This window comes from Carcharodon carcharias, chromosome 21 (genome assembly GCF_017639515.1).
Source record: "Carcharodon carcharias isolate sCarCar2 chromosome 21, sCarCar2.pri, whole genome shotgun sequence".
NCBI classification, from domain to species: domain Eukaryota; kingdom Metazoa; phylum Chordata; class Chondrichthyes; order Lamniformes; family Lamnidae; genus Carcharodon; species Carcharodon carcharias.
The window spans coordinates 52,249,202-52,272,658 of record NC_054487.1 but is presented as its reverse complement, the minus strand read 5'-3'; the positions used below and the strand labels follow the sequence as shown (position 1 = coordinate 52,272,658).

Here is a 23,457-nt window from a genome sequence, read left to right as displayed (position 1 = left end):
AAACCTACTTCAGAATCTATATGATTAGACCTTCAACCCTCAGTAGTCTGTATCCTGCTTATATTTGATTAACTATCCATCCAAATTTGAATTCGTTGTTGATTCAGTATTATGCCACTTGACTTTTTATGAAATACCTAACGACATCCACCTTATCTTATGCCCTTCAGTATAGGCTTTGGTGTCAAATCATTTTTGAAAACATGCTTGTTCTGATATATAACAGCAAAACAAGATGATAAAGGACACGTACTACACTGGAAACAGCTCTTCCATTTAATTGATTTCTAATTGGTATTGTACTAATGTCCTTTGTAGCATTGAAACATCGAATCTTTCCATCATTGTTGTCTGTTGGCTGTTCTTTGCATATTATACAGAACTTTCACCTATTTGTGTGATATTAACCATTAGCTAGCTCTTTGTGAAATTATTTAGCATACCCTTAAAAGTAAAAACTGTCAATGTTTGAAATCTGTAATAAAAACAGAAAATCATAGAAGCACCCAGCAAATCAGATAGCATCTATGGAGACACCAAAGGAATTCACATTTTGCCTAAACTGTTCAGTTTTAACAGATTGGCTTGCCCCAAAAATGTTAATAGCTCTATTGTCTCCTTAGATAATTGCCTGATCTTCGTGTTTCCAGCCATGTTCTGTTTCTGAAACAAAAACATGAAGGGCTGGAAACACATAATGGATTAATTAATATCTGGAGAAAAGGATTCGTGTTTTTAGTGTTCTTCAAGACTGAAAAATAAGAGACAGAAAAGCATATTGATACAGTCATAAAAGGGGTCAATGTGAGGTAATTAAAAATGACATAGAAAGGAACCATGATGGAACAGCTCTTCTTAGTTAAATAATGAAGAGAAGCATTAAGATAATAAAGAAACAGGTGTGTGAATATCTTTAAATAAAAAGATCAAAACAAGAAAATGGGAGAGATGGGAACTCTGGAAGTCATGTATGACATAAAAACAGTCTGAAAATCAGAATGTAGCTTAAGTCAAAACTACTGATATCTAAAATTTCAATCTTTCCTACATACCTTCCCATCAATTATTTTCACAGAAATTGCGAATTTATGACGGTGCCTTTTTATTCTGCATCATTGTGTTATTGTATAATAAAAGTGTCTCAGTGCTGTACTATATTGTTCCTGTATCATCTAAAACAGTTATACTATCGTGTTTTGGGGTAGAAAGTGTTAATAATTACGAGGTTTATAAGGTTATGTTTTGGAACTGTGTCTTTAGTTTAAAGTAAAATGAAGAGGGTCATGTGACCTGTTCTGAAGTTTGACTGACAGGCCAAGGTGGTGTTTGTTAGAGATCAATTAGATTGTTTTACTGAGAAGAAGGTGTAAAGTATTTACACTTGGAGACAATGGCAGTAGCCTGTATGTTAACAGTTGAGACAGTGAGCCACCAAAGTCCCAGAGAAGTGTTGAGAATGTCAGATTCTAAACACCGTTTCAAACTGCCTGTGTTCCAAGAGGAAAGAAAGTTGGGCTCTGGAGGATTGCTAATTAGCATTTCTACATACAATATACAATATGATTCAAATTCTCATGGCGAACAACGCAGAGGAAGCCATTGTAAGGATCAGGTTACAGGCTTTTCTGGAATTTCACTGAATATATAGTTGGTGTTTGGAGTCTGCCTGGGTCTGAGAGAGATGGAGCAAGTAAAAACCCAAAAAATCTCTCTGGTTCACCATACAGGAATGTGGATAAAAGCTTGTGCCTAGATTGAAAATACCGAATTTGTGGGGAGTTAGAACAAGGCTGGATGAGTCACATATCTTGAGCTAGAGGAGGAATTTCTGGAGGACCAAACCTGACTGTGAAAGACAGTTCTAAGATTGTAAATTACAAGTCTCGGAAAGGAAAAGAACAGGAATAAACCTTTGGGAGCTAAGAATCACTTTGGATTGATTCTGGGAAAATTGAATGTCTATGCAAAGGACAGTGTAAAGTATATCTATGAGGTGTGTTTTATTGGTCGGGCTAAGAATAAGAAGTGGGGCATTCCTTTCTGTAGTTTAAAGTATAAGTTGCCTATAAAAGATATTGTTGTGATATCCTTTTCAGCTATTAACTAGAAGTTCGAATCTTCCTAAAGTTATTTGTCTCTTCAGGGATTGTAACAAAAAGAATATGTTTAGTCAGTGGTTCATGTGCTTTGCACATGCAGGCATTCGTATTGTCAGGGTTGGCATACCAGAGTATTAACTTTGATTTTAAAAAAATAAATTAGATGCTTTTCAGGACTGGAGTTAAACTCTTGGGTTTATTTATTTTTTGTTTCTTTTAAATAGAAATTTATTTTAGGAAAGAATATTTCAGGAAGTGAAGTCGCAGCTTGAGTTCCAGTACAGCTGTAATTATGCTTGCACCAGCATGTATGAAAATTGAGGCCATGGTGTTTTGGGGATCTGATGCTTCTGATGTCAGCTGTTCATTGTTTCTATTTTTATCCAAAAACATATATCAGAGTAACTGAGTTGCCTTATATTCCCCACTGAGGTGAGTAACATGTGATCGACAGTCAACTCATGATCTACATCTTGTTAGCACAGTAGAAAAATGATGAATGAAATGTGTAAGGCTGAGATTGTTCACCACATTTCTAGCAGCACATTTTTTAAGCTTAAAAATAATACAAAAGCAACATCAACAAAAGGAAAGAGAGCAAATAAGAAGGGGAAAACTGGAAATTCAGAACAGGTACATTGGTTTCTGTAAAGAGAATATAGGTTAACATTTTGAATAGTATGATGAAGGGCTTACACCAAAAAATTCAACTTTTTTTTAAAACAAATGCTGATGAAGCTACTGCATATTTTGAATATTTTCTATATTTATTTTTGGTTTCAATAATTCCTTTTTTTACTCAAGCATAGTAATACATATTCTATTAAATCAATTTGCGTTGTGATATTACAACTTATAATTGTTTTTTCTCCTCTTACCCAACAGAGTTCTGTTCAATCATTGACACCTTCTCCTACTGATTATCAATCCTTGGGGCCAGTTTACAACTCACCAGTGCTGTCTGGAAGTAGTAGCAGTGGTATCTCCTCCCTTAGCAGGGGAAGTGTGACTGAGACCACCCTGACTGATGGAACAATTACATGTACCTTAATTGGCTCTGAAGAATTAATTAAAAGGGAGAATGGAACCTTTGCTTGTATGCCACCACGCTATAACTTATCTGAACATGGCACTGGAACATCAAGACGTCGAGCTCCTCTACCTCATAGCCTGTCTGTTCCTCCCAGTGGTGAGCCACCAGCTCTCCCTCCTAAACCCCATGTACTACGTGTACATAGGTCTGAAGGTGAAAACAGAATGGAAGAAATCCTTGTCAGACCCAGATCTCAGCCTCGAAAAGTGTCGCAACTATAGAGAAACTGAAGAAAATGCTCGCAACACTTGCAGAGATATGTGTTTTGTTCAACCTATATGCTAATTTGGCCAAAAGAATCCAGGTGGGCACCTTAAACTTGAACCATTTTGACCACATGTATGTACCCATTGTTTACAGTGATCCTATAGATATGTAATGGAACACTATTATGCAATAGGTCAGGATGGAGAAAAAAAGTAACTTGCACGTGACCAGAATGGCTATCCAGTAGCGATGAGGAATTAAATGCTCCCCAATTTGCATTAGTGTTATTGACACAAATGTGTTATTATTTGTAATCTCTGTTAGCCAGGGATTTATGAACAAGCACATTAGTTGGTACGAAAGCGGAGTCTCCATTCAACTTTGGTTACTATTTTGATGTTTGTACATATAGGATTGGATACACACAGTTCATCCTTTCATTATGACTTTTTTGAATGAGAGGTAGGTCTTCTCTTGAAACTAATTTAGTTGGAGATTTTTCTTATTCATTTCTGTCCCTTGTCCTCTCTTTCTCTATCTTTATCTCTGTTTTTAAGCACATTATGTTGTAATATTTGTATTTGTAATATTTGTATTTTTCTGCAAAAATGTAAGTATCAGCATAGAAGAGCAAAAAAACCTACTGTGTTTTGAAATCCTTTTGTCCAATTTTCCACTAGAAGGAGTTGAGGGCAAGTAGTTATTTAAGAGTTGTATTTTAAAACTAAATACATTCATACATTTTGAAAAAAGGCACAGAGCCAAGAAGTGTTTAAAATGACCAATTTTCCCCAAAGAGTGTGAATTTGTAACATCCCCAACAGCCTACCACACTCAGTCAGCAGAGCCTTTGTCTAATTGCCCAGCATTGCAGAGAAACAGAAAAATACCTTTGTTACCAGAAAATATGGCTGGAATTTTCCATCCTAATGCCGTGGCAGGTTCCCCCACAGCGGGGCTGGCAAGCCATTGAAATCTGCATTTACATCGATGGAACCGGAAGATCCCGCCGGCGTGAGGGGCTGGAAAATTATGGCCTCTATTTCCAATTTGTCACAAATTTCCTGACATAAAATTTACAGCAGAGGCCATTCAGCCCAACAGGTCTATGCTGGTGTTTCTTCCACATAATTTTCCTCCCACCTTGCCTCATCTCACCCTATCACCATACCCTGCTATTCTTTTCCTTCCTCATCTGTTGATGTGAACAGTGTCCATGTTGTTGCATGTAAGTAAATACAGCTGCCTTAAATTGGGTACAAATTGGGGATAGGTAATTTTCCACCAGTTCTCATGTACTGTAAAATCTGTGAAGTAAATTGTAACTTTACACAAGATTTTGCAGGTCTAATAGTGTAAAAGTTATGGGATGATAAGATTGTTATTTGAGGAGAGATTGAGTCAACTTGGCCTGTATTCACTAGAGTTTAGAAGAATGAGAGGGGATCTCACTGAAATGTATAAAATTCTGACAGGCTGGACAGACTGGATGATGTTTCCTCTGGCTGGAAGGCCTAGAACAAGGGGTCACAGTCTCAAGATACAGGTAGGCCATCTAGGACTGAGATGAGGAGAAACTTCTTCACTCAGAGGGCGGTGAACCTGTGAAATTCTCTACCACAAAAGCCTTGGTGGCCAAGTCACTAAATATATTCAAGAAGGCAATGGATAGATTTCTAGACTCTAAAGTCTTCAAGGGGTATGGGGACAGAACGGGAGTTGGCGTTGAGATGGAGGATCAGCCATGATCATACAGAATGGCGGAGCAGGCTCCAAGGGCCAAATAACCTACTCTTGCTCCTATTTTCTATGTTTTTATGGCTGCATTTTTAACTCTGAATTTGAGAGAGTGGAATTGAGCTTGGGAGGATCATGTTTGTGGGACAGTGACTTTTGTTGCAGCAACATAGCAATTTCATAACCTAAAGGAGATGCCCGAAATGTCATGTGACTGACATGCAGACTTAGACTTATTTATGAGATTTGTTAAAAATACATTAAATATCTTTTTTCCCTTAACATCAAAAGTCACAAACTGTTTATGGCCTTGTAATTAAAACAATAATTTATCATCCTTAGTTTTAAAAAAATCTGTTTACATTCATTTCCTTTCTGTCAGTCAAGTGCCTGCCTGAATACTTTTAGGTTGCATAGGGTATATTGAAGTAATGGTCTGGCATTTGGCTACATTTTCAGAGGGACTACTTATTCTGGTGCCAGAAGCCTTTATCAACCCATACAGTTAACAATGTATTTGCTTATTTTCATAACAGTAAAGTGTATTTCAAAATGTTGTCTATGAAGCAAAGGGCAGAAAGGAGTTGCCAAAATGAGTATCCGGAATTTCTCGAGTATTTCAAAATGTCATTATCAATGGAGAGGACAAATCTTTTAACAATTACATTAAATTTGTAATTGATTGCAAAAATGATCAAAGGGCTAATTTGAGCAATCTTTGAAAAGCACAAAAGGTATCTAAGAGTAAGAGTGACACAAAGGTCACTATTTACCACGGCACCTAGTCATGTGTAAAAGGGAAGCGAATGTTTATGCCCTAAAGATATATTTCTTGGAAGAATTACAGGCTGAACTCAATGTTGAAGCAATGGATTATAATAGGATACAGTGGAAGTTCAATGTAACACAATCTTGGAACTCAAGAAGTGTGTCAATAGCAAAGTTGGGGTCAGAGATTTTTTTCAATGTGCTTCAATAACAGAAAACTATAATCAGTTATATGAATGTTATATGAAAGAGAGTGGACCATATAACATCCACCTTTTTATAAATGAAGGCTTCAGAATAATGGCTTTTGTGAAATTTCAAAGACTTTCAGCTGAAATGTTCTGTAATATGGCTACTTTTTCTGTTTTTAAAAAGGAATGTACTTTTTTCCTGATCAGATATTCAAAGCAATCTTCAGAGACTGAGATCTATAAATAGTTGTAGTTTATAGTTCACTTTGTGTAGTACAATTGACACCTGACATAAAATGACCTGTGCAATATCTTTATAACATCTTTCTTGTCAAATGCAACAATCAATTCAATGCCTGACAGTGCTTTTCTTTGACAAGCAAAGTAACTGGTGTGCTCCTCCAAATGCTCAGTTGGCTTAGTCAGTACGTAGTTGAGTCATAAAGCCCAGAGGGTTGTACTTTTAGCTCCCTGATTTGTGCTGAGTTAGATTTCGATTGTAAAGGCAACATGTGCACCTCAAATGGTTTCAACATCCCTGCTACAGATAAATTAATGTCCTGCTCCTAATCACAGTCCAGCAACCCCAGCTGAAAAGTGGATGCATGTGAATGTTGGTCAAAGACAGCTTATATGTAACTCCCAAGATTGAATAAGTACATTGCCAACAATGTCTAGATTAACAAATTCCCACTCTTTACCTTCGATACCAGCGGAAGCCAAAATTGCAACTATTATCTCTTGTCACATTTTATAATGTCACATCCTGAGCAGTTCCAATTACTGATGGTTTTTGATTGGGTTCTTAATTAGACAATTCAACATGTATTGGTGGTCTGTACAGTTCACTTCAGGAAAAATTGGGGCAAAAACACATTTGCTTGGGATGCACCGGGAAGCAGTATAAATTGAGAAATTTTGTGAGCTTGTTTTCTGCTTTTCAATACCAAATCAACTGCTGTTTTCTTTATTTAAAAATATATAGGTCCTGTTGCAAGTCATAACAGTTCAGCTCCAATTGCCAAATTTATGCTTGTATCTTCTGGTTGTGAATGACTCTGTATTTTGACCTCAATTGCTGTAAAAACCCAACAGATTCAGTAATGTCCTCTACTGATGGCAATTCAACATCTAATCTTCATGTAACTCTTAGTTGCCCTGAGTTGTATTACACCGCTAGAGTAGTTTAAAAAGAAAGCCCACCACAACCTCAGCGGAGCTAGAGATGGCCAATAAAATGCTAGCTTTGACATTGATGCCAATATCTTATTTCATCCATTTCTAAAGCTCCCCTATTTCAGCATCCAATTGCTTCTTGTGATTCCAGGGTATTCTCCTCCGTGACTCCATCTTCCATCTGTTCCGTGCGTTCGTCATCCTTTTGAAAGAAGAATTTCCTGAAATCGTTCATAAATATACCTTTTACTAATTTGAACCTGTGTTCCCTTGTCCTACATTCATAATTTAATTTAAGTAGTGTTCCAGATTTACCTTTCTCATTCCATAAATATCTTGTATATTTCTAACATCATCTTTTGGCAGATTGAAATGCACAGCTTTCTCGTGTCTTTCCCTGTAACTCAAAGCTTTGGCACTAGGCATGAACCTCATGGCCCTATTTGGGCCTGCCTCCAGTGCTTTGAAGAAAGATATAGCGCTTTTCACAAACTACTTTTGAAACATTGGGAAACACTGCAGCTAGTTTGCACAAGGCAATGTAGCTGCCAAGGTTGAATAAGTACATTGCCAACCAATGTCTAGGTTAACAAATTAAAGGTACTGGAGTGCCCACCCTTTAGCTTTGATACCAGCAGGAGAAACAGCAAGGCAATAAATGGCAGATTAAAACTGTCTGTCATGTTGATTGAGCGATAAATTAATAGGGCACTGGGGGTACTCCCCTGCTCCTTTTCAAATAAGTGCCATCTTTAACATCCAATTGAGAAGGGAGATGGGATCGTAGTTTAATGTCTCATCCAAAATAAAGTATTTTCAACAGTGCCGTCCCTCAATACTACACTGAAGTGTCAACTAGATTCAACTCCTGGGTCTAAATTTTACCTTGTGAAAAGGGGACTATTTTCATCCCATGGTGAGGTAATACCCAGCATGATGATATTAGGTTGTGATCCCTACATCATCATGCTGGTCGGCAATAATACACTGGGTGGGCGGGCTCTGAAATTGGGGATCCGCCCCCTCCTATTTTGAAACAAGCAATTAACAGCCATTTAAGCTCATTAGCAGTCTAATCGATTGCAATAATACATCATCTATCCAATAATACGATCCCAGCATGTGAAACATGCCAGGTGGGGAACCTTGCTTTTTTCATTGTTGGGTGTAAGGGTGGATATAAGGGCTGGAGTTGGGTCTGTGCCTGAGATCAGCAGGAGAGACTGCTGATGGGCTTTTGGCTGCCTACTCTTGGAAGTTCCTGAATCCCTGAATATTATAAGGGATCTTAAGCATTATAAAAACAAAGTGCTGGAAAAACTCAGTAGGTCTAGCATCTGTGGAGAGAGAAACAGTGTTAATATTTTGAGTTCAATATGACACTTTTTTTGGAACTGTAAAGAAGAGTCATACCAGACTCAAAATGTTAACTCTGTTTCTCTTTCCACAGATGCTGCTAGACCTGTTGAGTTTTTACCCCACTTTGTTTTTATTTCAGATCTCCAGCATCCACATTATTTTGCTTTCTCTTAAGCATTGTACTGTCTGCAAACGGCTGACTTTGTATATACCATCACTGCTGCTCTGTGCAGTATGGATGGGTTTAGTTCTTTCTGTTGGAGATGCATCCTCCAGTGAGGAGGAGAGGGAGGAGGCTCGATGAACTGGGGCAGGAGCCACAGGAAGTGCATGAAGGAGCCCAATCTGCTGAGGGCAAGAGGCTGCTTAGGACAGGCTGCAGCAGCCACAGAGGCACAGCCAGAGACCATACTCTGCCAATTGTATGTGCACGGTGTGCATGACTTATCCGCAGATGACAGAGAGATGGTGCCTGAGGAGATTTTCATTTTCCAGAGATTCCTTTTTGTGACATGGTGGCCGGGGAGATCACATCCAACTTTGTGGGGGGTTGGGGTGGGGGTGGTGCTATTAAAAGACAATGGCATTGAAAGTCACAGTGGTTTTGAATTTTGTCTCAGTTTCATTTCAGGCCATGTCTGGAGACCTGAGTGGCATTACCTACCCTGTGGCACACCACTGTATTAAGGTGTATACAGATGCCATGTTTAGATGTGCAGGACAATTCACAGCCTCCATCACTGACCACAATAGTCAGATGGAAAGAGAGGCTTTGCGACCATGGCATGTTTGGGTGCACCCATGTCACCATCAAGTCACCAGTAGACCAGCTAAGGATCTTTATTAACAGGAAGGGCTATCATTCAATCGATGCATCGATTGTCTGTAACAGCCAGATCTCTTAATTGTGCATCTTGCAAGTCTGTACAAGATAGTTGAGGAGCAGCCATGATTCCTATATCCTCAGGAACTCTAAGGTGCTAGGCCTGTTTAGTGGACCTGATTTATTGGAAGGATGGCTGCTTGGTGACAAAGGATACCCGTTGTTGTGACTCATGACACCAGTTCGAGGTCCCAGGACTAACTTTGAGTGCCAGTATAATAAGAGCCACAACACAACAAAGGCCATCACTGAGCAAACAATTGGTCTCCTCAAAATAAGGTTCCACTGTATTGATAGACCTGGAGGAGTACTCCAGTACGTACCTTCCAGAGTGTCCCTTATGGTGGTTGTTTGCTGTACTCTCCACAACCTGGCACTCCAGAGAGGGGATTCCCCTATCGGAGGAAGAGCCAAGGGAGACTACCCTTTCCTCTGATGAGGAGATGGAGGAAGGGGAGGGGGTTCCAGTACAGCCAGTTTTGCATGGCCCTGCCAGGGAGCACCGGGATGGGCGTGAAACAAGGGAGGCTTTAATCCTCAGGAGATTCCAGTAGCTTAGTCCATTGAAACTACTTCTCATCATGTCCCCCGTCTCCTTCCATCATTACCAAAGAAACCGGTTCCTCACCTCTTAAATCGCAAACATCCAAACTGTGTTACTCCCCTGATTGCTGTTTAAGAAGCTTTCACACAAGACCATCCATGGAATCCATCTCCATCTATTATTGCACACAGTAAATAAACCAATGCTCTTCTCTCGGGTGATCTGACATCATATCATTTATGAAAATTGTCCTTTGTATGTGGGTGAATTTGTAATTTGTATTACTTGCATCAAAATGTGACTAGTTTGTGTTTTGTTTAATTATTTTCTGGGTGCAATGGCGTGGTGCCCCCCACCCCCCTCGCTTTCAGCTGCAGTGTCCCGTATGGCCACTAATCAGCAATGACTTTTGCAGTGGTCCTTGGGTCACCTGAGGCCGTGAGGGTCCCGGCATGATGGGCTCATTCTGCACAGTGACAGGAGGCCCTTCTGATGCTGAGGCACTCAAGGGTATCTGTGCCAATGGCAGAGCGACATCCCCTCCACTGCCCCCAACAGAAGCGCCTCCAGATGGCATCAGCTGCTGCTCACCCTCTGCCACGGGATCCAATTGGCCTTCCCTGCTTTCCTGCAAAGCATCATGTGTTGGATGTGACTCTAGGCTCCTAATCCCTTTATTGCCCTGCCTCTGGGATCCTGAGCACAGAAACAGGGTGATGAATGCAGGTCAGAATGCACACCCACGATTGCTTTTGTAATCTGCTGGGTTTGGCCCTTCAAGACAGTCACCAGTCTGTCAGTGGAGGAAGGCATTTGTTCTGCTGACTGGGTGACTGCAATGTTTATGACCTGGATGGACACCTCCAAACCCGCCAGTTATGCCAGATGCACAATCTCTCTGGTATCTCCGCCACATCTCCACGCATCTCTTGCTGGATTTCCAGCATCTGTCGCCTTATAGGGGATTCCAAAGGCTCATCATCCGACTGTGACTGAGCGTGTGGCTCTCTTCCAGCTCTCCTCTGACTGCCAGAGGCCTGCTCCATTTGAGTCTCTGCCAGCTGCATCTGTGACTATGGTGTGCCCTCACCAGTTTGTGTTCCCTTAGTTCTGAAGTGTAAATCCCCTCAAAGATGCTAGTACCTGCACTAGTGCTGGCCGCAAAGATTTGCACCCTCTGAAGCTTCATCATGTTCCTCAGAGGTTCGTGTGAGACCCTTGGGCAGTCGATGATGCACCTGTGCAGGAGACAAAAATAGGCAAGGTTAATACCATCTTCAACCTTCGAGGTGAGTGTGCAAAGTCATATTTCCACCTTAGCAACATTTAAAGCATTGTGAGATGTTACTCTTTGTTTGCATTTCACAACTTCCAACATGTAGTCTCTCATTCATCCCCGATGTATGAGAGCATTCTCAATCAGATACCATCAAACCTCTTAACAACATACCAGATATCATGCACCCTCCCCTTAACCCTGTTAACATATCTCTCTCTCTCTCGCACGTAATACCCCTTGCAATCTCACCACCCCAGCACCTTCCTCCTAACTCACCTCTCCAAAAGGACCAGCTCCACTCATTGGCAACAAGCTCCAAAACTGCCACCTCGAAGGGTGTGAGGATGACCATGTTTGGCACATCGCCTCCTGTCTTATATCTTTCTCTGCCATTGTGGGCCCTCTCCTCTTACAAATACAGAGCGACATTGCAATGATTTTCAATTTCCTGCACAATTATTTCTTCACACACCTGGCTTCTGAGAACTCCACAGGCTGAACAATCTGGAGCACCAAATAACAAGTGTACCTTTTATGTTTCTTCCACCTCACCTCCCACCCAACAACCCTTTCATAGGCCTTGGGGCCATGTACACTGGCATTTTTACATCATTCCACTTTGCAGTTTTGGTCAGTACACAAGATGATGAAGCCTCCCCATATCCTTCCATGAATGTACATCTCCTTATGGAGCCTCACTCACCCTGGCAGATCTTAAAATGTCATTGAGGTGTTTTTTGCACTGTATCCAGGTTCTCTTGATGACTCCAAGGCTGTTGACCTCCACTGCGGCAACAATCCAGACTGCTTTTGTCAGGTTGGGAGGTTTCCTCTTCCATCAACTGGCATGAGGACCCTTCCGCCTGGCACTTAAAGCCTGGAGAAGGGCTCAGCAAACCTTGGGACCTCCTTGTCCTCTTGCTCTGGTCATCAGCTCACTCACTTCTCTCTGGGGAGAGCAATGAGAGTTAACAACCTGATGCTCCATATCTCCCTATATTCATCAGGATTATGCTTGAAATGCATTTGGCTTTATTTTGCCTGCCAAATTTCCTGAAATCTTCCTATTAGTAAAAATATACATGAATAAATAAAAATTGGCACTCACCTTTGTCAATGCTTGCAAATATTTATCAGCAGGATCAAAATCATTATGCTTTAGGAAAACTATTATCCATGGTGCACCTGACACAGTCCTGTGCCTGGGCCCCTTTAAATGAGTGATCGTGACTTCCTTCGGGTCTTGATCTGGCAGGTTGTACCCAGTGTCGTCCTCGGCCTATTGAGTGAGCAGCATGCCGTTGGCCAGAAACCTGCACAGCGGCTGTTAATTGGCCAATTGCCATAATATTGCGCATCTCTCAAAGGCAGGGGTGGGAGTCAGTGATCCACGCGCTTCTGGGTCAGGCTCCCACCCACCGCTATGCACGGTAAAATCCAGCCCTTGGAATGGGACTTGATCCCACAATCCTTTGGTTTGGAGGCAAGACTGCTGCCACTGACAAAGGCTGCCACCTTGGGCCTGATTTTAATTCTGGGCTAGTAGATGGTTTTGGAAGTGTTAAAATCTTGCTCCTTGGTGAAACCAGAATGGATCCATTACTTAAGATGCAGTCTGATGACAGCAGTGTACTGCTTAACCATAATTTCCTCTGAATTATAATCTATTCTTTGCCTAGCTCAACATTCTATTTTCTGTTTGAATTGCTGATTTGTATTGGTTGGACATGTGTGTTGAGTCTACTAGATTCAGAGTTCTCTCTCAGCTTCATCTGTAGCTATTTCATCATCATTCATGGAGTGTGTGCATTGTTTATATTTCCTTGTGTGCAATATTTCACATTTGTCCATGTTTGTTCCATCTACTTTTGTTGTAGCTACCAAATATCTTTAATTCATTTTGTTGTTTCTGAGTTACCTCCTTTGCTTTCAGTGTCATTTCTGCAAACTAGAAATAGTGGTGAGCCCGCTTATATATGCCCCCATCCTACCTGATAAATACGCATCCTGAAGGTAGAAGAACCTTTCAGTAATTTCTCATCCATTTTCCCAAGGTCTAGCTTGAGTTACCACAGCTTTGAGTATTAATAATAGCTTTTCAAATCGAACTTTTTTCCAAAACATTTTGGAAGCCCATTTACACCATGCCATGGGCCTTTCCACAGTCCATGTGGCTGTTATTTCCTCAAAGGAGTTGAAGTTTGTCAGGTAGATTCTATTTTCACAGCAATTTACCATTAGTGTCCAGATAATCCTCAAATTTTCTATTGATCATTCCATTTTTTTTACATGGATTTAAAGAAAGACTGATGAACCTGTAGTTTCCCATGTCTGTTTAGTCTCACTTTTTGAATATGAATACTACAATATAGCCAATTTCCAATAAACTGGTATCTACCAGTATCCATGTGATAGGTAATAACTTCTCCATGGAACTCCCTTTGCTTTGAGCCCTCTTAGCCTTTCCAAATACCATCCCATTTATATTGAACTCATTGGGAGTGAAACTCATATTGGGTGGTAGCTCAAAATGGGTGATAACATATCAACAGCAGGCTTTACATTCCAGCTAATTTTCATTTCCATGGAAAAGATCGAGCAGAATATAAAACAGGCTGCCAACTCACTACACCCTGCTGTGCGCTTCTACCTATGATGAGTTTTATTTTCATTGATTTTAAATTGATTATCTATTTAGGAAGGGCATAACACTCATGTCATGAGCAAGTACCCACTAATCCTCTGCTTCATCTAGGTACCTGCCAGAAAGCTTTTATTCTGTGATCATAATGAAATTCAAAAGGCTCTAGATTCAATCCCAGACCCCCTTTGCTGCTGCATTTAGCGCTTAAAACTAACTAACCTTGTGATCTCAATTTCTGAAGAAGCTAATAATGCCGATAATATAAGAGCAACATCAGTTGAAAGGAAACCAATATTGCCATTGTGTAGAAATTCAGGATTTCTAGTGTGTTAATTAAGATTAACTACTTTTGTTATTTGTAAATGTAAAATACAATAACTGTAATGTTACCGTTCTACTAATTGCCCATTTTATGGTTGCTGTAAAAAAAAAAATGCATTATGGATACAAGCTTTGGTATGTAGATGTTCAGTGCAATTTTGTCTAGCAGCACTGGTTAAAAAGTTTTATGAAAAATCAATACCGGGGATCAGTAGTAAACAAAGAAAACTCCTGGTATATTAGAAGAGTTTTCTTTGGAGGAAATTAAAACAAATGCACCAACCTTCAGAGGCTCAGAATATTTTAACATCTGTTTATTCTGCTGTTCATACACAGTTCAGCACACCAATTATCTTTGTGGCCAGATCCAGGTACTAAGTTCATTGTTCCTTTTGATTTAAAAATAAAACATGCTTTATATTTTTTTAACTTTTTTAATCATGTAAGTTTTCAAGATAGTCTGGCCTGGGAAGTTAGTGCATTTACTGAAGTTAAACTCTTGAATATGTTATTTTTGGAAATTCCAGCTGCTCTAGATTGCCTTTGTGCATGCTGTATCCAGCTACTCGTTAGAACAATGGGCTGTCCTAATTATCACTTTAAAAAAAATCTCCAATATATAACATAAATGCAAATGCAGCATACCTTTATTTCTATGCCTAGTTTCAGTGCAATGACTTTGTATTACAAGAAAGCAAAAGAAATAGTATGAAAACATTTTTAAAAATTAAATACTTGGGTGAATTGGAGAAACTGAATGGTGAATACGTTTTTAATATAAATTAAAATTTCTGTAGATGTTTTCACAAATAAATTGACCTTTTTAATATTCAAACAAGAGCAAACTACAGTGCGAATGTTGTTGCGTTGCCAAATGTTTATCTATTAAGATTGTACATAAGTGACTTTTATAAGAATTCAGCCATATTAACTTACAACATTGAATGTTGGAAGAACAAATTCCTAATATATGTTTAGTATTTATATGCTGTTTAGTGATGATATGTAAGCTCATAGGAACATGTTAGTTTTATTGAGCATTTATTAAAATGCTAGTACTGGATTTCTCTAACTCTGATTCCTTTTGCAACAAGCTGAGTTTTATCACTTATCAGTAATGTAATTTGTGGTCAAAGCACATGAAAGCCTAAATGACTGTATTTTATTAAAAAAATTGTTTGTACAATTAATTTTGCTTCCTAAATCTTGATAAGGTGTCAAAATATCCAAACTGTATCAAATTTGCTTACAGTATTGTCTTGTATGATATTTTTGTATATATGAAGTTCACCTGCTGTAAGTCAGTGTTTTCTGATTACTTGAAGCACCACATGCAGTGTTTCATTGGTAACCATCCACTGATTCCACACTTTCTGAATGTTGTATACAAAACTGCCAGATATGACTTCTTTAAATAGAGGAGGTTTTGCAATGGTTCCAATCACTGATTGCACACAGTGACTATTCTAGAATGTTCATGAATGAAAATAAAGAAAGCATTTTATCTCCAATTTGTCTTATTTACACAGTTGTTTTTTATGGTTGGTGATTCTTTCGTCATTTAGGTGTGCTTTCATTTTTTAAAGCTGAGCTGTGTTTAGTGTTTTTAGAACAATGTCTGAATTTGTGTACAACATACAAACAGTAACAATGCAACAAGACATTGGTAGAAGTAAAATTAATTTTAAATTCTATAAACAGAAATCTCAATTTTAAACTAATCTACCCAAAAGGTTTGACACCAACTTTGCACTTTGTTTTACTCTCCATTAACTTCAATAGAAGAGGGACAGACTTCATTTAGGAACGGTAGACTAGCTGCACCACGTGCTATCAGCACAATGCTGTTCAGCTCCCTGCAGAGCGCAGAGGCAGCCAGTCGCATGGGAGGTGCTCAGCTCAATGCTACTATCAAGTAAAAGATGTGGTGGCACCAAATTTGCATAATGCCCACTTCCACCAGGACTGGCAAGGGCAGGTCATAAATCTCCATGCCCAAGAAAATGGGACAAACTTTTTTAAATTCATTCTTGGGATGTGGGTGTCACTGACTAGGCCAGCATTTGTTGCCTGTCCCTAATTCCCCTTGAACTGAGTGGTTTGCTAAGGCATTTCAGAGGGCAGTGAAAAGTCAACCACGTTGCTGTAGGTCTGCATTCACATGTAGGCCAGACATTAGCGAACCAGATGGGTTTTTATGACAATCAATGACAGTTTCATGGTCACCATTACTGAGTCTAGCTTTCAATTTCAGGTTTATTAATGGTGGAATTTGAACCCATGTCCCCAGAGCATCAGGCCCGTGCTCTGGATTGCTAGTCCAGTGACATCACCACTAAGCCACTGTCTGTTTAGGCCATATCCTCTCCTTCACCAAAACAGTCTCCTCCCTCCTCTATCATATTTTCTGCCTCTGCGCTTTTAACCCATTTTCCTCTGAAGCCCTCATACAGGTCTTTGTGACCTCCAAACTTCATTACTCAAAATTTTTCTAGAATAGTCTCCCATCCTTCGTTGTTTGTAAACTTTAGTTTGCTCTGAACTCTGCTGCTTGTATCCTACAATGCAGTAAGCTCCACTTGCTTATCACCACTGGTTTACTTTGGTTTCTGGTCCCCTAAGACCTCATTTAAAATTCTTGTCCTTGTCTTTAAGTATCTCCCTGGCATTGCCCTCTCTTCTCCATAACCTAATGCAAGACTACTATCTCCTGATTTTTCCCTTCCTCTGACTGAAGTCTTTCCTACACAAAATGTCTTCAGTTACTTAGGTCACTCTCTCGAATTCCCTCCCAAGATCCCTGCAACTATCTATCTTCCTCTAATGCTTTAAGGGTCTCTTTAAAAATCTACCTCTTTAAACAGTCTTTTGATATTGTTACGATCCCTGTGGAGACTGATAACTTTAGAAAGCTTTTTGAATTTCTAGTGACTACTGGAAGGATCACAGAACAAGATTTCAAGTTTTAATACTTACTGTAACAAACTAAAACCAACATTGAACACTATTTCAGCGGGCAACTTATACTGTAAACAACAGAAAGGTTTCCCCATTTAACTTCTAAATCAACCAAAAATCACTCTGCATGATATGCTTAACTCTGTCTCTTAAATGGACACTTCATTCTCCAGGAATCAGTCCAAAGCGATCCTCAGTTTCCAATGGCTTGCTTTCTTTTCCTTTTCAAGGCAGGTAACTTCTGAACCCCAAGCTGACTTTCACGGTGAGGGTTACCCTGGACAGATCTCCCTCTAGCCAAAGCTAGGTGAATCTTCCAGCCTCATTTAAATCCTCATCAACTTGGTCTCTTCCCTCTGAGCATAGGCTCCCACCCGCATTCTGCATGTTGAACAATAGAGACTGGCTGCCTCTATTTCTCTGCGCTTTCTGTCGCTCTCTCAGATTCTTTCAGGATGACTTGTATCAATGGTTTAGGGATATCTTCAGAGAAAGCCCAATACTACAATGGTTTGCTAAGGATTCTTCCCCTCAAAGTCCATCTCCAAGACAATGTGAATCACATGGGCCTTGTATTCAGGTATAAATGTTAATTAACTATCCTTTAGACCCCTAACATCATTCTATCTTGAAATTAAATAAAAAAGTTTAAAGCATAACTGTTCACAAGAACCTGACATTCTGAACACCTCCCTGAGAGATTTGGGGCAGAATTTCACCCTTGGGCAGGCATGGTGGGGGCGGTTGGCAAACCCGCAATCGAGGTTGGAAGGCAATTTCAAGCTGGCAGGCTAATTAAAGCCCGCCCAGCATGAAATATGAATGACAGCGCTCAACGCTGCCTGTGTGGGCGGCGGGAGGGACGGAATTTGAGTGGGGTGAACGCATGTGCGAAAGTGAGTGTTTGAAAATTTCCAAGGCGAAGGGCTGCCTCAGAGATGAAAAGTTTTTTTAAAAATTATAACGAAATTAAAACTGTTATAAAACATGTCTCCCTCCTCATGTGACTGTCACATGAGCAGGGACATGTTATTAATTAGATTTTAAATTTTATTTTTATTTGCTTTAGGAAACCTCATCCGGCCCATGGATGAGATTGCCTAAAATGTGCAAAGGCCGCTTGGCCTTTTTGCCTGCCTGCCAACTGTAAGATTGGACAGGTAGTGAAAAGTTCTATTTAATTCATCCTTTAATGGCCTTAACAGGCCTTTTAATTGTTGATGGGGGCACTGATGATTTCACTGCACGCCTGCCAAACGAAATATCGCGTGATTGCATGTTGACATTGGGACACTCATCCGATGTCAATGTATGTCATTTTACACTTGAGCGGGTCGGGCGTGTGCCCAACCACCAAGCTAAAAATTTTGCCCTTGGAGACTAAAGTCGATCCATCACCAGCATAGTTGCTCTGGTCATTGTTTTCAAGTGTGACTGTGTCTCACTTTCTTCTCAGAAAGACAACCCGGGCCTCCCTGTAACCTTTAACAACCAAGCCACCCAAGATTTTCATCAGACTAAAGTTAGAATAGGTCACATGACCCCCCTTTATTCCTCCAATTTACTTTAAATTAAAGAGTGTCCCAAAACACAACAATCTTACAAGCTTAATATTTGCAACAATCTCTTCTAATATTTCCTTTGGCTTGCCACAGGGTTTTGTTCACCCATATGAAACATCTTGAGATCTTTCCATGATGAAGGTAATATAGAAATGCAATTTATTGTTTATTAATAAAAACAAATGTTAACATCTTAATAAAAACAAATGTTAACATCTTAAGCTATATTATTACTGACAAACTCAAGTTGCTTCCCTCTGTTATGTTATCCAATTCTTCTTGTGAGAGTTTGGATGGTGGATGTAAGCAAGTTTATTTAACAGGGAGGATAATCAAAGCCATGTTGATCTTCACCCAGCATGAATGCTTACTTTATACAAATTGTAATCAAAAATTAAAGTGCATGGAATTGGAAGCAACATTTTGACATGGGTAGGAAATTGTTTAGAAGCTGGGAAGCCGAGATTGGAGACAACAAGTACATACTCCATTTGGCAGGATGTGACTAGACCCAGGGATCTGCACTGGGGCCTCAGCATTTCACTTAATTATCATTGACTAATTAAGTGGACAAAACAAATGCAAGATCATCCACTTTGATCTATCCACCTTAGGTCCAAAGTATTTTCTAAATGATGAGAAGCTAGGAACTGTGGAGGAATGGAGTACTCCTTTCTGTTCTGGGCACCGCACTGCAAGAAATATATTTTGATGGTTGTCTCTTCTTGAAAAGCTGATCCATACTAGCCTGCTCAGCAAACTTCTGCCTTTTTCTGTACATTGCTCTAAACATTCAATGGGTTTATCTAAGTAACAGCAAGCCCTGGACCTGTGATTTACCATGGGTTCCATATCTTGAATGACAACTGCATCTCATCAGCTAAATTAAATAACTTATTTTTTCATTGTAATTTGATGTGCTACATCTGTTTCGCCAGTGTCTTTATCATCATCCATCCTCCCTCAAAGTCTCTTTCATCTTCTCCAACTCCATCAGAGTTTCATTTGAAAATTCTTTGTTCTGAGATTTCAACAACTCCTCCACATCACTGGGTCAATTTCATTAAAGCACACGTTATGTGATAGGCTAATATACTATTTATATCAGCTACAGTTTCACTGTGGTAAACCCACAAAAATCATGCACACGTTCTGGCCTAATTTTGAGCCAAGCTGTATTTAGTGTTGATAGTTAGACTTCATCCCAAGACTCACCAATGAATTTAATGGCATGCATAATGTTGAAGATTCGCCAAAATCCATGAACTCGGCTTATCTTCCCACGTTAGTTTCACAAATCAGCTGGGCTAATTTCTTCCTGCCTTGAATGCAGTGATTGTACCTCGAGCCACGGGCTGGATTAAAGCTGCAGTATTCTTTGGGAGATATTCAACCCTGAAGTTATCAGACAACTCATTCAAGTTTATGGGATGACGGAGTATTTTCTGGAAGCACCATGTTTTATGGGCAATGTTCTCACCTTTGCAATAATTTTCAACAGCAGAACAGAAGTAGTAAACCAATCTTCAAAAATCTCCCTGGTTACCCATGGTTTCTTGTGAGAATGCTATATAACACATAACCAGTGAACAGATACAAAATAATTCAAAAGGCTACTGGAATGTTAACCTTCATCTTAAAGGAGCTAGAATGCAAAGTGGTGGAAGTTATGATACAGTTGTACTCTTGCAGTTCTGGACATTAAGCTGCAAGAAAGATATTTTGACCTTGAGTGGATGCAGTGCAGATTAATCAGAAGTATACTGGTTAAATTAAGGGCAGGTTGCATGTACCAGGCTTAATTGTATTCTCTTGGAAATGGAAGATTGAGTTGTTTAAAATGACTAAAGGATATATCACAGATGGAGGGAAGCTATTTTCTCTCGTACGGGAATCAGAGCTGAAGGGCATAACTTTAAAATTGGAGGTAGGCTGGTCAGAAGTGACGTCAAGAAGCATTTCTTCATGCTCAGCTCAATGAAAACCTGGAAGTCTGTACCAAACCCTTCCAAAAAGAAAGCTGTTAAGCCTGGGTCCATTGAAAATTTCAAAACAGAGATTGGCTGATTTTTGTTGGCTGAGGGCACTTGGGGATTTGCAACCAAGGCTGGTAAATGCAGTCGAGGTTCAGATCAGCCAAACTGAATGGCAGAACAAGCTCAAGTGGCTGTGCCTTTGGGAAAACACTAGAATCTATTCTTCTTCATTGTCAGTCCCTCAGAATCGAGGAGGTCTTGTTCCCACTCCAGTTCAATAAATTCTGAGATGGCTGATAAGTCCAAAGTGTGACTGTAGACTCTGCCACATGCTTGGAGGAATAATGGAATTTTAATGATTAATGCTTGTCTTAAAGCTGGCACTTGCAATCTTTTAAGCAGTTGGGAGAAAATGAGTACATGGCCACACTAACTTTTACTGTTATCCACAACTCGATGCACATTATTAATTAAGTGACCAGTTATTAGACAGAACCCTTTCCAGTCCAGGCTTATTTCCCTTGAAATATATTGGACATTGGACAAAGTATATTTTTAATGACATTACAGCTTGTTTCAAGGAACGAGGTCAACAAGGGGAAGAGATTTATTCCTTACATTTACTTCAGAATAATAGAAATCAAAGGATGGGGGTGTACACAAGTACATTAAGGACATTTAAATAGGCCAATCCAGTACATAATTTCACTTGGGTGTTATTGCATTACAGTAAAATGAACAAGCATTACCAAGCTCTGAATTTTTGAGAAGGAAACCAAAAAAGGTAATGTTCCGTGACATTTTGTGGATTATACCAGTCTCAAAGAATATTGGAGCGATGTCATTCAAGAGATTGAAATGAGCAGTTTGGCTATTTACAAATGATGTATTATCTTTTATGTATAGTAAAACCATTTGAACAAGGATGACTTTAAGTTTTATAGAATTGAACTGTTCAGTGTTGAAAATATGCATGGAGATATTAAAACATACTTTATCAGTCATTTAGTGTTCCATAGTCATAGTTATACTGCATGAGAAGAGAATGCTGATTGGGTGACAAGTAGACTCTGGCAGAGGTGTTACCATGGAGAATGTACCAAGGAACAGTTAACCACCAAGCTTTTGTTTAAATTCAAAACAGGCAGGTAGACTCTGGTCAATGCATTGCCATGGTGAATGAACCAGAGAATAGCTGCCTCCCAAACTTTTGTTTAGTTGAAAAAAATGGACATTTTCTTTCTGTTTGACATCCCAGAATGTAGGATGTCGAAACAGCAGGATATCAGTGTACCAGCCATAACATTTCCCAGTCTTAGGCTCTGCTATTAAACAGTCCAACTCCAGGGACTCAGTACGAAAGCAAAATAAAGCAGATGCTGGCTCTGAATAAAAACAGAAAATGCTGGAAATGCTTAGCCGGTCTGGCAGTGTCTGTGCAGAGAGAAACAGTTAAGGCTTCAGGTCTGTGATTTAATAAAAACTAGGACTGAGCGCTGGTTTTGGGCCCTGGGATGGCCCTGGTCGGTTGGGTTCGGTGGCACCAGGATGGAGCTGGCCCGCTGGGCTTGGCAGCATTGGGATGGAGCTGGCCCCTCTGGGCTTGGTGAGAATCTGGAGATGGGGCTAGACTCCGGGTACGGGTCCCAAATCCCAGGAAGGAGTCGGTCTCGTGGTTGAGGATCCCGGGATGGAGCCGGTCTCCCAGGCATGGGTCTAGGAACGAAACTGGTTCCCCCTGCGTGGGTCCCAGGATGGAGCCGATCTGCTGGGTGTGGGTCCCAGCACGGAGCCGGCCTCCCCCGGGGTGTGGGTCCCAGCACGGAGCCGGCCTCCCCCCGGGTGTGGGTCCCGGGATGGAGGAAGTGACGGAACAATGTGTTGAGCGGGGTTTCCCCGGTGGGAGGGAGGGGGTGCGCGGTGCTGAAGGCCTGTGTCGGACTCTTTGAGAATCGGTTAAACGGTAACTGGCGGCTGCGGAAACCTTGCCTGTTAAAGTTGTCTGTGTGTTACGGGCTCAGGATGAATTTGGAAGGTTTATAGTGTTGGGGCCTGTGTCCACAGCCCGCGCTGTTTTGGGAGGCTATCAGTGAAATGGTTCCAGAGTCGGCGGCTAAGCTTGTGCCGAGTCCGGGAAACCAAGCAGGGAGCGTCGCTTCTCCGCCAACTGACTCCCGCTAAACAACCCAGCCCCTCACTGACATCGTCGGACCGCCCCCCAGCTCGGCCCTGCCCCCCACCACCCCACCAAGCTCGGCCTTGCCCCCAACCCCCACCCCACTCCACCCCACCCCACCCCAAGCTCGGCCCTGGCACCGCCCCCCACCCCCCAAGCTCGGCCCTGTCCCCCCCCCCCCCCCCCCACAGCTCGGCCTTAAGCCCCCACCCCGAGCTCGGCCCTGCCCCCCCCCCCCCAAACTCGGCCATGCCCCCCCCCTCTCCAGTTCGGCCCTGCCCCCCCCCCCCTCACCAACTCGGCCCTGCCACCCCTCACCAACTCGGCCCTGCCCCCCCCACCCCCCCACTCTCTCGGCCCTGCCACCCCCTCCCAACAGCTCGGCCTTGCACCCCCCACCCCATCTCGGCCTTGCCCCCCCGAACAGCTCGGCCTTAAGCCCCCCCCCCCCCCCCAGCTCGGCCTTAAGCCTCCCCCCCACACC

At 41.0% G+C, this 23,457-nt stretch overlaps 2 protein-coding genes across 16 annotated transcripts in view; both read left to right on the top strand.

Moving 5' to 3' along the window:
* The window catches only part of dock4 (dedicator of cytokinesis 4), a 378,537-nt gene extending 374,703 nt beyond the window's left edge, over positions 1-3,834 (top strand). The window contains exon 52 of the mRNA XM_041215897.1: positions 2,985-3,834. Within this exon, the coding sequence (XP_041071831.1) occupies positions 2,985-3,413 (429 nt within the window). The 3' untranslated portion in view covers positions 3,414-3,834. The remainder of the gene's footprint in view (positions 1-2,984) is intronic.
* Positions 3,835-22,143: 18,309 nt separating this feature from the next.
* The window catches only part of immp2l (inner mitochondrial membrane peptidase subunit 2), a 660,141-nt gene continuing 658,827 nt past the window's right edge, over positions 22,144-23,457 (top strand). For 12 of the 15 annotated variants that reach the window (XR_005946440.1, XM_041215706.1, XM_041215714.1 and 9 more), the window contains exon 1: positions 22,315-22,403. Coding sequence is in view for 11 of the 15 variants with exons in the window: in XM_041215706.1 (XP_041071640.1) it covers positions 22,380-22,403 (24 nt within the window). In the remaining 4 variants the exon portion in view is untranslated. Of the gene's footprint in view, positions 22,262-22,314; positions 22,404-22,659; positions 22,761-23,457 lie in introns of those variants that run through there. The other 3 variants (XM_041215708.1, XM_041215712.1, XM_041215711.1) reach the window with 2 other exon arrangements.